This window comes from Leuresthes tenuis, unplaced genomic scaffold, assembly GCF_036924035.1.
Source record: "Leuresthes tenuis unplaced genomic scaffold, fLeuTen1.0.hap1 SCAF_5, whole genome shotgun sequence".
NCBI classification, from domain to species: Eukaryota; Metazoa; Chordata; class Actinopteri; order Atheriniformes; family Atherinopsidae; genus Leuresthes; species Leuresthes tenuis.
In genome coordinates, this window is record NW_027325359.1 from 1,366,743 (window position 1) to 1,383,380 (window position 16,638).

The 16,638-nt window shown below is 41.5% G+C and overlaps 1 protein-coding gene across 1 annotated transcript; it reads right to left on the reverse strand.

Moving 5' to 3' along the window:
• Positions 1 to 3,070: 3,070 nt before the first annotated feature.
• Positions 3,071 to 15,426, reverse strand: mlycd (malonyl-CoA decarboxylase). Its single transcript, XM_072385389.1, has 5 exons — positions 14,825 to 15,426; positions 9,938 to 10,050; positions 8,068 to 8,224; positions 7,572 to 7,724; positions 3,071 to 4,207 (listed from the first exon to the last, which is right to left on the reverse strand). Exons 1-5 carry the CDS (start codon positions 15,368 to 15,370, stop codon positions 3,662 to 3,664), a joined length of 1,515 nt encoding a protein of 504 aa, XP_072241490.1. The 5' UTR covers positions 15,371 to 15,426; the 3' UTR covers positions 3,071 to 3,661.
• Positions 15,427 to 16,638: the final 1,212 nt, after the last annotated feature.

The window sequence follows — 16,638 nt, forward strand, 5'->3', positions numbered from 1 at the left end:
CTATTTACCTCTTTTTCATTCAATAATCTAATCTGATACTAGACGTCAGGTCAACTAATACTGACTAATTGCAGTGAATGACGGAGGGGAGAAAATGCCATCAGCAAGCCAAATGAGTTTTAATTACAGCTTATAACCTGATATAGTGAATCTGTCAATCTCAGACTTACTCTGCAACTGGAACCGAGGGGACCCATCAGATGGGACCTATAGGGAGAGGAAGGAGCATTAAAGGTGTTCAAGAGGAAGTTATGGAAGGAGAGAGAGGGTTTCTTAAACTTAAACTTTCTTAAAGTAGAAAAGTGAGTGAAAGAAGGCGTTAGACCAGTCGATCCCATTGAGAAGTTCAAGCTGGGAGCAGAATTTATGCTGAGTGAAACTCTGCTGCCCTCTAAAGGTTGCATTGTACAAAATATGATTCAGAAAGGAGCAGGTATACGTGGGAGTGAGTGTGGCTATGCACATGTGGCCAGCTTGTGTCCTGATTGCTCATAAAACCGTGAAGCCCTTTGAAGACAGTCCAAAGGATTGGATGGGTTGTAGATGCAGAGTTGGGTTACCAGAGGGTGGAGAAGGAGGAGAATGGTGATGATGTGAGGTGAGAAGCATGAAGGAGGGCCAGGGTCTGCAACCAGGAGGAATGGATTATCACACCTGGGTGAACCTTACCCTCACACAGGTAACGCCAGCTCAGTATCAACTGAAAATCCCGCTTTCCTCACATCGCCACTTACCTGCAAATGCTGCAGTGAATAAAGCACACAGTGACATTTAGAACGTGTGCGTAAAAGTCCTCATTGTAGAAAGCAGCTCAAGCTAAAAAAGCAGGAGGCATTGATTTCACTCAAATGCCATGAGTGTGTGCTGCCGTGAATATTCCACACCAATCAGATTCCTGAACTTAAAACCTGAGCTGTTCTTCTACAAAGAGACAGCAAAAATTCACATCTTTTTGAAGGCAAATGAATTACTTTCAGCAAGAGTAGGTCTCTGTGAGGTCATTGTAAGACAAGCACCATCGGCACAGAGATTTGGCCGCTCTCAATGCAAGCTGGGTTATGGCAAAATGGGTAATATCCAAAGCCAGATTGTCTGTTTCTCTTATCAGGGGAATTTAAATAACTTTCCTATGAAGTTTGGCTAAATAAACCTTTTTTTTCCTTTATGGCTTTGCCGTAACTGCACACAATTATGTTACTAGTGCGACATTTCTGCTCGTTTTCCAATGAGACACAGAAATTACTGCACAGGACTGAACTGGGATGCTTATACTGCAAATCATTTTATATTATAGAAGCATTTTGGAAGACTTTTGTTTGAAAAAAATAAGCTACAGAATTTTTTGATGATTTTTTTTTAGATAGCCAAACCAGACATTATTTGTTTAATGAAAGCCATCGTTTTAAGTCTCTCAGTGATATGATTCTACATGTCTCCTTCGTTGCTCCCTTGATTTTCATGTTGGAGATGAAGAAAAAGGTGTTTAAATCTCCTGTCTTATCAGAAACTGTTTTAAAGTGAAATTTTAAAGCTAATTTTACTATTTTAAAGCTGCTTTTCTGGTCACTTTCTGGTCAAATCGATCAGTTTTAGCAACTGTCACCACACACACATGCACGTAACATCCTGAAAAATTGAAAAGATCAGGTGAATTAGTGGATTATTTCAGATGAGGGATGAATTTCTGCAACAGACAGTTTGTAATCAATGGTAACAATGTCTTTTAGGGGCAGTATTGGCACTAAGACGTGTCAAACAACTGAGAAGAATGTATTATCAACATGTGCAGGGCTGGGAATACGTCAAAATGTGATTAGATCAAAAATAAGACTAGTCGTTGCACACTCTGCTCCAAAGTGGAAATTGTCATTGACTGAATCCTCAATATTACATTTGTCCACAAACAGCTTTTCCATGGAAAACTAATTTTGAAATCATTTGATCAGCAGCTTTAATGATGCAAATCGCTGCCTCTGCTGCACTGACGTAGTCTGCGTTTGAACTGGATTCATTTGCAAAGACATTTTCAAATTAACCTTATTCAAAGCTTATTGGCATTTTATCATTTGCTTGCCTTTAGAAAATGAAAGCCTTGCCCTCAGGTGTGCAGCACGGATCGACTCATCCTCGGACATTTCCTCTGGGGGCATCTGTATCGCTTCATTTAGAGGGACCCACTGTGCCCCGTGATTTAATTTCAGTGCTGTAACTGCTCACCGTATGAGCAATTTGTCTTCTTAGTCCAAGGGAAAACACCTGACTCACTACTTTAAAACAAAGTTATCACCTTCCTAATAGAATATAATAAAGGAACTTTGACCTTTGAACCCAAACTGATCTGCTCTCACCACCGCTGGTCATCCTCTGGCACAGGTGACTCAAAACAAGCCCCAGGAGTAAGCAGCATGTGTGGATCGTGTCAATGTTGTTTCCATGGCAACCCATACCACATTGTCCACTCGCCATCCATTGTGAAAAGGCGTAATAGCGCCAATCGTTTTTGTGTCCCCACACATATTGGTGCTCAGAGACGCATGAGTCTCTTACTGTCACCAACATCTCCAGAGACACTCGCACTCGTCTGTCAAGGACATTCTTTAAACAACTGTCCTTCTTATGCCTCTTTATGCTCCTCCACCCCCTCCTTCACAACTGAACACCATCAATCTAGACATTTACTTTAAATTTATTTCTCACTCCATTAGTTTCTAGGACAAAGAGCGGCACAATGAGCGGGAAAAAGGGTGAGAGAGAGAGAGATGGGGTATGAAAAAATGAAAAGAAAGTTTGGCTCCTTGGAGAGATACAATGTAATTTCACAGTCAACTTGCTGTGATATATTATTTCACAACAATGGCATGTGGGCTCATATGAGCCCTGCTTGGCACCTGTACAGAGCAGTTAGGACATCAGCAGCGACGGCTCTCTGGAGAGATTAGTTATGCGTGTCTGCGAGGGCAAAATCATCAAAAAAAAAAAAAATCAATGTACCAAAAAAGTCCAGTCTAATGGGTTAGAGCAAGCACTTTCAGCCTGTGATGCACATGCACACAAAACCGTGCTCAGGCATTTGATACCAAATAATATTTCCAGTCTTTTATTTCATGGCTCAAGCTTTACAGGGAATAAGCAGTGCAACAGCAGGTGTATATTAACCCAACCAACAGAAAAACAACACCGAATCCAATTCTCGGCCATTCTTCTACACGTTTGCAGTGCCACAGCTCGGCCAAATGAAGGAATCAAAACATCATTTATTCCAGTAGATGCACACCCTAGTTGCTCCTGCTTTACCATTGCACGCTATTATCCATGAACACACTTTGGCATTGATAGATGCCTCGTGCTTCATTAGCTGCGGTCTGTCCTGCGAATCACTTACACAATATGAAACAGCTTTGGCGAGAAATCTAATGAGGCAAATGGCAGATGGGCTACGTTACATCATACGAGAAATGCTCCAATTCATATTGGAAGAAAATATATATATATCAGGAAATCCATTAAAGGATGTATCTGTGGCTGCTGCTTTTAGGTATTTGGTAAAACACGACAAATATCAAAAAGAGAAATGACAAAATATCCATCAGTCAATGTTATTTACACAAAAGTGCAATCTAAGCTGCAAAACCAAACGATAGAGTGCAATTTTATCCTTTTCTCACAGTTTACTGTTCTTCTGAAACTGGGACACAAGCCCCAGCACCTGCTCTGACGCGGTGATAACTTTATTTTGCAGGTACACGGCGCTGTTCGTGGGCGTGTCGCTCAGGAAGTAGCGATAGTTCACCATTATGCCGCAGGAGTTCGCCACACCCCGAGGGCTGGTGTCAGCGCGCCAGTTGAGCCGCCACATGGTGGCGCCATTTTGCAGGTGGAAGTTGGCCACTGGATTGAGAGCGTAGCCTCGCCGCTTTTCTCCATAGAGGTACCAGGCACAAACACGCATCAGAACGGGCTCCAGGACGCTGCACAGCCTCTCGGAGCGCATCCACTCGCTGGTGCTGATAAGCTTGCGGAGAGAGTCGACGGCTGGGGTACCTGGAGTTGAGTCGGTGGCACGTTCTACCTCCCTCCACTCCTGCTCAGACAGGAGGTCCAAGCCCCGGCCTTCCTTACGGTACTGGCTCAGCAGACCCTGAAGCCAGGAGGAGAAGCCCGGGATGGGGGACAGACTGGAGAACTGGGCCATGTGAGGAAACTCACTCTGAGGAAAGAGGGGAAAGGATCATGAGCTTGGCTGGGAAACTGCAGTAACCAGGATTTGTGCTTCTCAGGATTCACTGAGCAGTTAGGGAGCTCGTGTTTCTCTTCTGAACAAATTATTCAACATGAATTGTTGAAAGGCAACAGTAAAAAGTATCAAAAATATATTCTTTGGACAGCTACAAATGGAAGTAATTTGAGAATCAATGAACCGAGTCTCTGCTGAAATGGAACGGTTTACAAAATCCCAAGGTGCCGAGTAGAAGAATGTTTGACAAAAAACAAAAATGTACTTATAAAGACCCAAGATCTCCTTCATTTTCCACGTCTGCTTTGAATAGAAAACACAGAATCATTTGTATTCATGAAGAGCCAGTTGCAGAATTCCTTTGATTTGCCTTAACCAGCTGGAAGTGAAGCATCATGAAAGCGATGGGAGGAGATAGGAGGATACAGACATACAGTTAACACTTTTGATCTCTCCCTGAATGTAAAGGGCACCAGTGGCACCATTTGCAACAGTGGAAATGAGCCAGATGAACGCTCAACCTTGCTGTCAAAACAGATACAACATTTGCTTGTATGTGCTCAGTCTGCAGCGATTTCATTACAAATCAGCTCCTCTGCTTCATGATCCTGCTCCGCTGATGGAGATGGATGACCCCCTCCCCTCGTTTCTCTCGTTTTCCCAGCCCATGCACCTGAGATTTCTGTCCTTTTTCTCTCAGCTGTCCACTCCTCTGTATCTCTGTCTCATCTCGGCTGCCCACACACAAACCCTGTCACCCACCTACCTTTGTCGTGAGCACTCTACCCCTCTCTCAGATATGCTCACCCTTCTCCCAGGCCCATCTCCGTGGTTCTGTGTCTGCATTGATAAGTGAAAGAACTTTGTGGCAGGCAGAGAAGTGAAAGGCTGCCAATGAAAGTGGAAGTGTCAGACAACCCCTGGTGGGAAACGCTGCTGTCTGTATCGCTCTTCCTCTGTGAATTCACCCTTCATTTCAAAATCAAACTGCCTCTTTTGCCGTGTCTTGCTGGCTCTGCCTTTACGTTTATTCTCACTCGACTATGACATGATTATACCGTCCATGCCTCAAAGTGCTAGTTGCTCCCATTTGAGTGCAAAGGGTTAACGGACAAAAGTGAAATGGAAATAAGGATGAAGGTGATGGGGAAGGTGGAAAAGGAAACGGGAAAGAAAGGATCAAAGAAGAAACCAGAACTGTGCTTCAGGGACTAATCTACAAAGACAAGTAAGATATCCTTTCTTCTCTTAAATCTCAACTGTGACCTTTTCTTTTTCACTTCAACATCTATCCACTTTCACAGCGATTGCTCTCAGGTCGCACTGCTCCTCTCCTCACCTTAATGTAAGGTAAAGCCTAGTCAGAAACGCTGGGACTCCTGTAGCTTCCAAGGCAGAGCGCTACACTTACAGTGTCAGGGTCAGCAGTTTGAGTCCCACCAGGTCCAGAAAAATACACACATTCATGCCTTAGATGAGAATAGGTTTGGTCCAAGCATCTATTGTCCTTTTAATAACCTAAATTATTAACTTTCTGTATGAAATCAGAGAAATTCCTTCTGAACACGATGAGATTCACTAAGTAAAATAAATGAATTTCTCATGGTTTTTCCCAAAGTTTCCCTTTGGAGCACCTGAGAAGAGCAAAGGGCACACAGGAAACACTTTTTTAAAGACAATAACCTTTTTTAAATTGCAAAGAACTGCCGTCTTTTGAACATATAGCATGAACTGGAGCGATTTCTTCTAATAAAGAGTGTCAGATTTGAGCTTAATACAGTAGAACCTGGCTGAGGAAAGACAGAATCTGTCTGGCCAAACCCCTGTGGGGCATTTATACTTAAGAAGTAAACAAGATTACTCAAAATATATGATAAACACGCTCCCTCTCCCGATAGATTAGGGTTTTAAAGTCTGAGGAGGCCTCTGAAGTGTCTCTTCTGTCTCTCACATTGTGCAAATTTCTCCAAACAACTTATGACTGCGGCGTCCAAGAGTCAAATATCACTGGATAAAATAAAGGTAGCATCACACATTTTACTGGAAATGTAAAGCCAAGATGGTCTCTTGCACAACGCAACGAGGACAGCGTCCCCAGAACTGAGGTCGTTCCTTACTTCTAAGACTCTCTGGGTAACTAAATGAATGTAATTGAATAAAAAATGCCAGTAGGTACACCACTTGCAGCCATCCAAACACTCCTTTTATACGAATAAATAAAGCTGAAGCAGCTTAAACCAGATTTTGATGAGGATATGCTGTAAAGTGCTTTTCCCCATCTGCTGGGTAGAGTGGCTTCTGATGTTCCATTCAGTGTTCCAATCATTTAACAAGTGCTCGCTGGAGTGGCCCAACATGAAGGGCCCTCCTGCTCTTATTGAGAGGGACGGATTAGATGTCATTATTGCCTGTCTGGCGGGAACTGCTCTGACGAGATGTATATGCAGTCATGTGTGAGAAAGTAGCATTGAAGTGCTGAAAGTACTAAAACAAACGGGTGATTTATGACACGGCACAGAGACTTACATAACAAGAAAATCTTCTTTCACGCCTGCACTTGTCAGCCTTTTTCTTTTGTGACCTGCTGGGAGAATGACGGGACTTTTTGATGCTTCGTCACAGGGGAACAGCAGAGGAGCTCTTCAGGAGTTAACAGTCATATCAGCACTCTGTTTTCTGGATGTAAAGGCTTGTAAACCTCACCGAAGCGCTTTGTTCTGTTCTGACCACACCGACTCTTTACAGGACCTTTAATGGAACTGAAGTTCATACAATGTCGGTTAAAATCAGCTTCTGAATGCAACTTGCAGCAGTTCTGAGTTTAGTTGTGATGAAGTAGTTTCTTGACAACCAAATCGGTTTTTTTTTCTTCCAAATCTGTCAACTTTTTTGTTGAAAAGTTTGCACACCACCACCTAACCGGGGGCTCACACCAAAAGCGTCGCCAGCTGCCATTCATTTTCAATGTAAGCTGGCGTTGTGAGCTTCGTGAGTTGATAAAGGCTCGACTTTATGCAAATGAGCAGTGACGCGACGATTAGAGCCGATCTGGATTCCGAAGGCAGAAAAAAGGCGAGAAAAAGGTGGAAAACGGCGGAAAACGGCGAAAACGGCAGAGCGCAAACACAAAGAAAGCTTCCCAGAGTATGATCCATGGTGAAAGAGGGAACCAATGTATGGATGGATTATTATATATATATATATATATATATATATATGCTAGTTGCTATATATATAAGCCCCGCCCCTTTGGCCGCTTCCGGCTTCTCTGGCCGCTTCCGGCGGCAGAAGAAGTACAAGCGGGTGTGAGCCCCCGGTAAAGCTCCACTTTACCCACCTGCAGTTCTCGCACCACCCTCTTGATGAGGTAGTTTCCCAGCTCCACTCCTTGCAGGCCAGCCTGGGTTGAGGAGATGGAGTAGAAGATGGCCGAATTGATCTTATTCACGTCCTCTTCGGAGTCAAGGGTTGCAAACTCACGGACAATACTCTGAGGGGGAAACGCAAACAGAAAAAACATTTCGATTTGAACTCGCTGTTCTTTGCTGCAGAGCTGAGCAATAATTTTCCGATGGCGCTCAAACTAACGTGTGGAAATCATTTCACACCTTGAAATATTCTCAGATATCAGCGTTGTCAGACACAACCTTTTTTCTTCACACGAAACGGAAAGGAAGTGAGTGCCGTCGAGGCTGCTCCCAGAGGGGGATGCGCAGTTTAAAGGTCTCACTGTTGTTTTTCACACAGAAATAATCCATTTGCCAACTAACCTGTGAGGTGTGGCAAAGTGGGAAGAAAAAATAATACAGCAGCCTGCGGCTGTAACGTCTGACCTGTATGTTGTCAGAGATGTCCTCAGTTAAGGCCACATGTAGCACAACCAAGGGCTCCCCTGGCATGGCAGCGTGGGTGAAGGCATAACAGCGCCGGTAAGGTCCCACCCTGCGCTTCAGGTCGGTCCAGTTCCTTATCGGGTGCACCGCCTCATACCTGCCAGAGGGCTCATAGTCAGTCTTTTAACTTCTTTTTATGTCATTTTGTTGTTTGCAGAGCCCTCGTCTTCTGAATTTCTGCTATAATTGATCCGAACTGCTCAATTAGCTTGGTTTCAGAAAGAGCCAAAGCATTAAAACAGCCACTGTCATTAGCAGACTTAATTGGCTACTTCTTATAAATCCGAATGGTGCTAGTTAGGATATAATTTGACATTATTCCATGCTTTATTCTTATATAACCTGTTAGACGTCATTAGACTGATTCCAAATGGTAGAATTTTATTTCTAACGTTAGAGTCGAAAGAGAGCAGCAGCAAGTTTAGTAAAAGGCAAATATTTGGGATCACAAGCTTTACAAGGAGTTGCTCAAGTGTAAATCTCCCCAAATCCAATACAGGACATCAACTGTGAAATTAGTGTACAATGGAAATGTGGTTTGGATAATCCCGGACAAGCTCCCAAGAAAAATACTATTCACTGGGCGGCTTAATCAAGCTCTTTAAGGTATAATGACTTATTGCTTTTATTTGTGATGTAAGAGCAGACTGTGTAAAATTAATAAGACTGTTTTGGGTGTTTTTACTGTCTCAGTTGGTCAAATTCAAGATTTTTTTGTCTTATTTGTCTAAATTATTATCGTTATCCCAAATGCTTTGCTGTCAACATCAAATTAGATTAATATTAATATCTTTCTTAATGTAATTATCAAGGTTTTGTTAATACACAAAATGTTTTAAACTAAAACTGATATTCTACCACAGAGCTGCTATTTAATTTCCACGGGTGATTTCCTCTCTCTAATGTGCTTTTTACCATTTGGAATAAGCCGTGAATGCATCTGGAATGAAACACTGTAATTATGATTAGAAAAGGAAACTCTAACATAAGACTGTCAACATATCTGGAATAGTGAATTCATTTTATTTTGGTTGCAGAAGTGTTTCACCTGCATTTCTGAGGTTTTTTTTTAAGTGCTTCATGCTCCAATCCAAACAGAGCGGCTGTGGCTCAGGTGGTCAAGTGGGTTGTCCAGTAATCACATGAAATTGGCTCACATAGCGTTGGAAGAATTACTGAATTACTAACTGAGCTTCATTTGCCTTGCTAAAGGTAAAAGTAAACGTAGGAAGAACCGTCAGCAGAGAACAGCCGAGGACAGCTTCAGGAAATGACTGACGAGGCACAAGAAAGCAGGAAACTCTACTCTTTTGGGATGTCCATGTTCCCTCAACACCATCATTTAATCAGAAGTATGTTAAAGAATTCGAACCCCTTAGAAAAAGCAGGTTCTAAACCCTTCTTCCCTTTTGTGTCAGCCCCATATTCGGGACATAACTCGAACTTGAATATATTTTGGTGGAGGCTCAGTAAACTTAACACATCTTTTGAGACCGTGTTTGCTCAGTAGCTCTGGTTTTAAAACCTTCTCACTCAGATTAGGAGGGAAGCAAACATTTCCACACTTTCTCGCATTAAACCGAGCTTAAAATTGAATCATTTTAACACATTTAGATAGCTACATAAGCCTAAGTTATGCCTGAGGTTCATGCTGGTCTACTTTTACACCCAAAGTTAGAGTTGAATCCGTTCATTAAACCGATTTAACCGAGTTTTGCCTGAAACTATTGAGAAGGCAGAAATAGAAATGGAGCGTATGGTGCAGGGTGAGTGAGGAGAAGCACCATGGAGGGTGCACAAAGGCGCTTACTGGCTGATCTTTTGCAGGATTTCGCAGGGGGACTGCCAGGTGATTCTTTCCAGGCGGAGAAGACCAACTGAGAACCACTCAGACAGCAAACTCTTCAGAGTACCATTTAGGTCCTGCGAGAGCAAAAAAGCAGAGACTTTAGTGTTAGACGTCCACATTCAGTTGATAACCCAAAAGTGCCTTCATTCTTTCGCTTTTATAAAACGGCTTGGCAGCCGCTCTTTCGGCTCGATTAAACCTCAAATGCACATGATGAATAAGAAAAGGAAGGTCACCATATGTAAGCCTTGGAAGGAATGTCATTTTACTGAAGCAATGGAAAAGTTCCTTTTATTTTTTTTAAAATGGCAAAAATTTCAGCAGCTTTTCTATTAAGAAGCAGATAAACACGAAATTTTACAAATTCATCATACCTCTATTTGAAAGAGCTGGAGAGCGCCATTATTGAGTGACAGTGAGGTTTCTGTTAAGATTGTCTCAAGGAATTTAACAATCCCGTATCCTTATCTTAAGCACCGTCCCTGCCTGTCCGTACGCCGTTTGAATGTTTTCACATTATAAATAGTGATTTACAGACGCCTGCAATGGGTGCAGAAGGGTCGCTCCAATAAGCACTTTGCCATTTAAAAGCAGGCCTGTCCTCCAGCAAAGGTCAGACTTCATTTAAAGCAAATCTCTTGCAAACACACAAACAAGCGCACATGATGCAGGCGCTCCAGCACATAAATGCAGCTCATATTGGGTCCGTAGGATGACTTCACTGCAGGCTTACTTTAATACTGGCTTGTCAATCATAATAATAGCTAATACAAACAAGCACAACAACAAAGCCATTGGCAGAAATTCCCAGTGAGCAGCGAGCAAATCCTAAAGTAACTAAATTTGAAATTCAAGCCCACATATCTGCATCAGGCCCTGTTGCATTATTCAGTTCTCTGGTGGACATGTTTTTCACTGGAAAATGCTGCGGAGCGAAGAGAAAATCGAAAGCAACCCTTCAAAAAGAAAAGAATAAAAGTTTCAGCAAAACTTTCTCCTCCACTTTTATGATGGACTGTGTGTGTGTTTGTGTTCCTGAGGCTGCCTGAGGTGAAATAATGTGTCATGGCTGATAACGCCGGCACGCCATTTCTGCAGGGAGAAGCTGCAGCACGGTGAGTGCAGAGCAGCCGCCGCCTTGAGTAACCAACTCTCCAACACACAAAAGGGAGGTCGAACAGAGATATGTGTTCCACTGACCTCGCAGAAGATGAAGTCTTTAGAAATGGAGGGGTCGAAGCCTTAGGTTAGGGGGGAGAGTGGGGAAAGGAGGGAAGAGCTAAAGAAGAAAATCCTGCACTCCATTAAAAAGAAAATGAAGCACCACTTTTTGACACTGTGGTTGTATCAGAGCTGTGAGGCACTGATGCTGTGAGTCGATATAGCCTCTGCTGCAAGGACCCTCTCTACCTTGAGCTGCAGTTATACTGTTATTATTTAGTAGTTGAAGACTGCAGCAGCTGGAAGGAACGGTCTCCCTGCACAAGGCCAAATGACCACTGACTGCCAGTGCTCCCAGGAAAGGCTAAGCATCCATGCCTTTACCCCAGTAGGCAGCATGCCACATGTCAGCTGGGCTGGCAGTCTGTGGGGGAAATAGTCACATGGACAGTGAGCAGCCAACTGAAATTTCATCTCTGACGGGTCTCAGCATTTTTCATCCACTCAACTTGTGGTGAAAAAGAATAAAAGGCCTGAAGGTAGAAGGAGGGAGAAGGAATATGAAAAATCAATTATCTGACCAAGAGAGACTAATCTACCACAGAATTAGAAATAACCTTCCTGTAAGAAGCACAACAATTGCATCCTTGTGAGCCTCAAACGTTGTGCTGTGCAAATCTCCCACTCTATCTGATGATATTTCACTTCTACTCTGATAACTGTGATGCTTTGATTGCCAGGCGTTTCCTCCCCTCCGTGTGCACATAACATCAATTCTGGCACTAAAAGCTTAATATTTACCATGACCTTTTCTCATTTTCAGCTAAATCAATTCTGGCAGTAACAACAACAAGCAAAGATTGCAGGGCACCACCAGGACCAAGGTGGTCAGCGCTGAGTAGAGGCACTCTGTAGGTAGCTCGGACCTTTTCAAGCAATACAAGCTCTCAGTGGGCCTTGGTTATTGAGATTAAATACATTTGAACCCCCTCGTAGAGGAGAAAAAATAGATTCCTAGCAGGAGAGGGGAAATGAAAAATCCTGTAGCTATAACCCAGTCAGGGTCTTTGAAACATTACATTAGACAGTAGCACTTAGCACCTGATTACGCATAAATGCAAGGTCAAAGGCTCTGATGCATTTTGCTTTTTCCCAAACTATTCATAAAGATGACAAAAACAAGTTTCACTCAATCATCAACCAGCTCCAAAAGCAGCTCATATTAGGAGAAAGCAAGCGCATGTTAACACTAATGGCCCCTAATGGTCACAAGCAGCACAGTTTTTAGCCTTTATAGTTACAACATTTAAAGAGTCCATTTGTAACTTCAGTTAATGCGTCTCAAAATAAGAAGCTCTGAGATCACCAGAGAGCATTTTATCCAGTGTGTTTGAGACCACTTTCTCTCTCTCACAGATGCAGGCTGTGCTTTAGATCCGGCCACCAAGTCAGTAAAAGTAGCTAAAGCACCGCTCTTAATGGGGAGTTTTTGTGAATCTTTCAGCTTATAGTTACAGTAAAAGAGCTGTTGGAGGACTTTGTGTCACACATTCCTCAGAACAAGGCTTTATTTAGAGCCAATATTTAAATTATAAAACCAGTTTCTTTCCACTTCAGTGTGAGAGCTAACATAATGGAATGCAAAGATACGTCTTATTTCTTAAAGTTTGATTGTTTCGTTGCTTAATAACACATCAGATATCATTGTCACATTAAACTTTAACCAAAAATACACTGAGGACTAAATATTGAAGTTTGAATTAGGTTAATATAGTCTTAGTGTTCCACAAAAAGGCGATTGGGATCTCTATGGTTAAAAAAAATGGAAAAATACAGTATTGGCCTTGGTGGATCAAGTGCTCTCTGATTGCTTAACCTTCTCCATTGTTAGCAGCATTCATGACGGATTTGTATGAATATGTTGCCAGAGTAAGGACAAGGTTGTACTTGGAAGTGATTGAGTCTGTTGATCCAGATCTAGATTGACTTTATGAGGACTGCAGTATTATCTCTGTCTTATATCTCCAGTATCTATAATATCCAGTTATTGTAGATATTGAGAATTGTGTGCTTTTCATTGTGGCGCACATTGTCTTTTTGACATTTTGCCGAGTGCCGGTTATCCAAATTAAACGCTTCTAGTCCAGTTGACGTTAAAATTTCCTGGTCAGTCCAGGACCTCCTGAATATGTGAAGACCTAAGAGTAATAATTGCAACTAGAGTCCAAAATGAACTTATCTGCCAACGGCAAGTCAGCTGCAACCACAAAAGACAAAAATAAAGTAATGCAGTTTCAGTGGCCATAACATGCCTTTAAAGAAATTATAATAAAGATAAAATTAAGTCAGAAGTTTTATTCTTAACTCTTTCAAAACAAAAAGCATGAAGATGAAGAAAATTATCTAAATATTACTTGAAAATCTGCAGGTACACATGAAAAAACAGCCAAATGTGACCCCAAATTTACCTTCATCTGCCCCTTAATTGAGGTTTTGATTCCCAAAACTCAGGAAAATACAAACATATCCAGAGCTTTGCTAATCTGAATACATTACAATGTTGATTTTTCAATTTAAAAAATAACTTTCTGACGTTGGACTTCTAAAACTATGACGAAATGTCTTCCTATATGCTAAACATTTAGAATTTTCTTTACATTTGTTTAAATGCATCTTACTAAGACTGTCAAACTGTGCGTGACTAAATCAGTATGCATTACAGTCAAAAAGCGTCTTCTAAAATGGTTTTGTGCTTTGGGAGAAAAATAGAGAAGAAGCAGCTGTGTTTATAATACATTTTGTATTCTCAAAGCTCGTTGGAGTAAATGCTTCGCTGAAAAATATCCCTCCATCTCTATGGTGTGCATGAATGCTGCTACACATTTGGAAAGAATTGAAAACTGTAATTATATTTGACTGAAAATGAATGACTGAACAATGAGGTACACGAAACTGGCTTTTCTGAAAAATAAGTTGCCAGAAATGTGCCATTATGGGTGCAAAGAGCATGGGAACCATGTCTGCAAAGTGATAGAATCTTTCTCTCTCTTTGCCACTGCCTTTTCTTGTAATTTTATTTTCACTTTGTCTTCAAAAGATTTATTCAAAATACTCATTACATGCCTGATTTATATTCAGCTCTTTCACTCTGTAGCTGCAGCAGAGGAGCTCTTGCCTCCTTGTGTGTTGAATCAAAGACTGTTGAAGAGCCTTTTTTAAACACAAGAGCTTTCCAGCAACAACTGAAGGCAGATCTGATCAGCAATGTGAGTTGATTTGGAAAATACTATAAAAAAATTAAAAAATAAAAAAATAAAATATTATATAATATATATATATATATAGGTATATATGCAGTACATACAAATATCTTGTGCAAAAACTGTTTGATGCATGTCAATCCGGAGGAGATTTATAGAACATAGAGTTTCATAACCAAATGTAAACTGGGGTAAAGGTGCCTGTCAGTCAAGCTGTGGTCAAATGAGAGCCATATGACAGAGGTGCAGTAATGTCACTGTGCAAAGGTTAACTATGCTGCCAGCTAAACTCAGGCAGTACTTACGGCAGCTCTTGAATTCCAGCTATCACATGCAATGCCTACTTCTCTGGTATCTTTGCATAGACGCAAACGGTCCAACTTGAGCCATGCGAGCACCCGTAGACAAAAGTAAACAAACGTATTACCCTGATATGTGGGCTCTCGCTAGCTTTGGATGCGATTATTTCAAGCACGTCTGCTCGGAGATCCACCAAGAACTTCACGCCGCCTTCGATCCTGCTTATATGACTGAGCAGCTGTTTATAACAGGGGGTCAAACTGTACCGGAGCCTGTCCTCCACTTGCAATATGGTCGCTAAGTCCCGGAGCTGAGTGTCCAACAGCTTCACCGCCAGCTCCGACAGGTTTTTATGATCCACTCCGTAGTCTTCGGACAGTTTTGTAAGGAAATCGACTTTATCGTCCTTGTCGAGACTTTTGTAGAAGTTGATGAATTCCACGCTGTTTGACTCGGGAGGAGGGGGGGCTTTGTCTCGCGTTTCATATGAAGGTAGAGGTACGACGACCCTCGCCAGTATGGCCTCCATACCGGGGACACTGCCACGATCTGGGGCAGAGTACCAGCGGCAGCCGCTGACGCCTGAGGCCTGAACAGCCGCTTTAAAGACAGCCCGGTGTCGCCAGCACCTCACACTGCTACGGACGGCCCAGATAACGGGATTGGATATCATTGCAGGGTCGCGTGCTCAGCTGTCAGTTTAGAACCCGCGACCAGCAAACACATAGAAGGGAATCATTTCCGGGTCTCTTAAAGAGACAGTGCAGTTGTCATGGTAGCGAGTGAAAAGAGTACCGGAGACACTTTAAAACAAACTTTTCTGACATTTGAAAAGCAATGACGTGCACTTTGATATATGCTATGTTCACCTTAAGCAAAAAGAGATTATTTATAATACATTATTTATGACATGTTTGAATAGGCAAATGTTAAACACACATAACATTTTTTGTAGTTATTTCCATAAATGTTATTTTGTGTACATTTCTAAATAAAATCAGCTTTTGTAAATTGAATTCAGTTATTTCATTTTAAACACCCAAGTCCTTGGAGAGGACTTGTACTTTATGTATATCTTCTTTTACTTTAATTTACTTGTGTTATAAACAAACTTCTGAACACCACCTTTAGTATGATTAAATCATATTTATTCTGTCCCTTGTTCCATTATGATGTCCCAATTGCAAGTATTATATGCTGATGCTCTCGATATATAACAACTTATCTTAACAAACCAAAACTTAATATGTGCCAAATAAGTAAAAAAGGAGACTGTTAAATCTGGTTAATTCTATCTTTGTGCACGAGTTAATTCTCTTTTATGCTGTAAATTGGATGCATCTAATCTTTAAACTCTAAAGAAACAACACATAACAACGTGGTCGCTATGATATGAACGTTTGTGTTAAATTTGGCTTCCAAACCAAAGGCTTTTTAATGAGATTAAATCAAGTTAATAATCTTTTGATTTAATAACTATATTTCAAACATTAGCTTGGAAAAAAGAGTATTTTTTAAATTTGCACTTATTGGACACATCTTGTTGCCTCATTCGATATTTAAGGTTGAGACGTGGTATTGGAGCATAGTAAGTGTAAACTTGACAGGATCAGGAACAATCTTGTGGCACAATTACTTTCCTCTTGTCTTCACTTGTCTTAGTAATGACTCATTTAACATATTTTTAAAGCACATTCTTATCTTCATCCCTGAAAGAACTGGATTGTGTTGGAAATAACTTTTCATCCTCTTAACATTCAACTGCTACGTTTAATTTTTAAATTTTAATTCCTTTTTTTCCCCTTTAAGTATATGTTCTCAGCCTTCTCGTTGCGTTTGATTTGTTTCTCTAAATGTTATCAGACAAAGAGTGATGGATAAAGATATTCTCAACAGCGGGGGCCTCTCCCTCTTTGGACAGGTATCACATTTGTTTGAGCA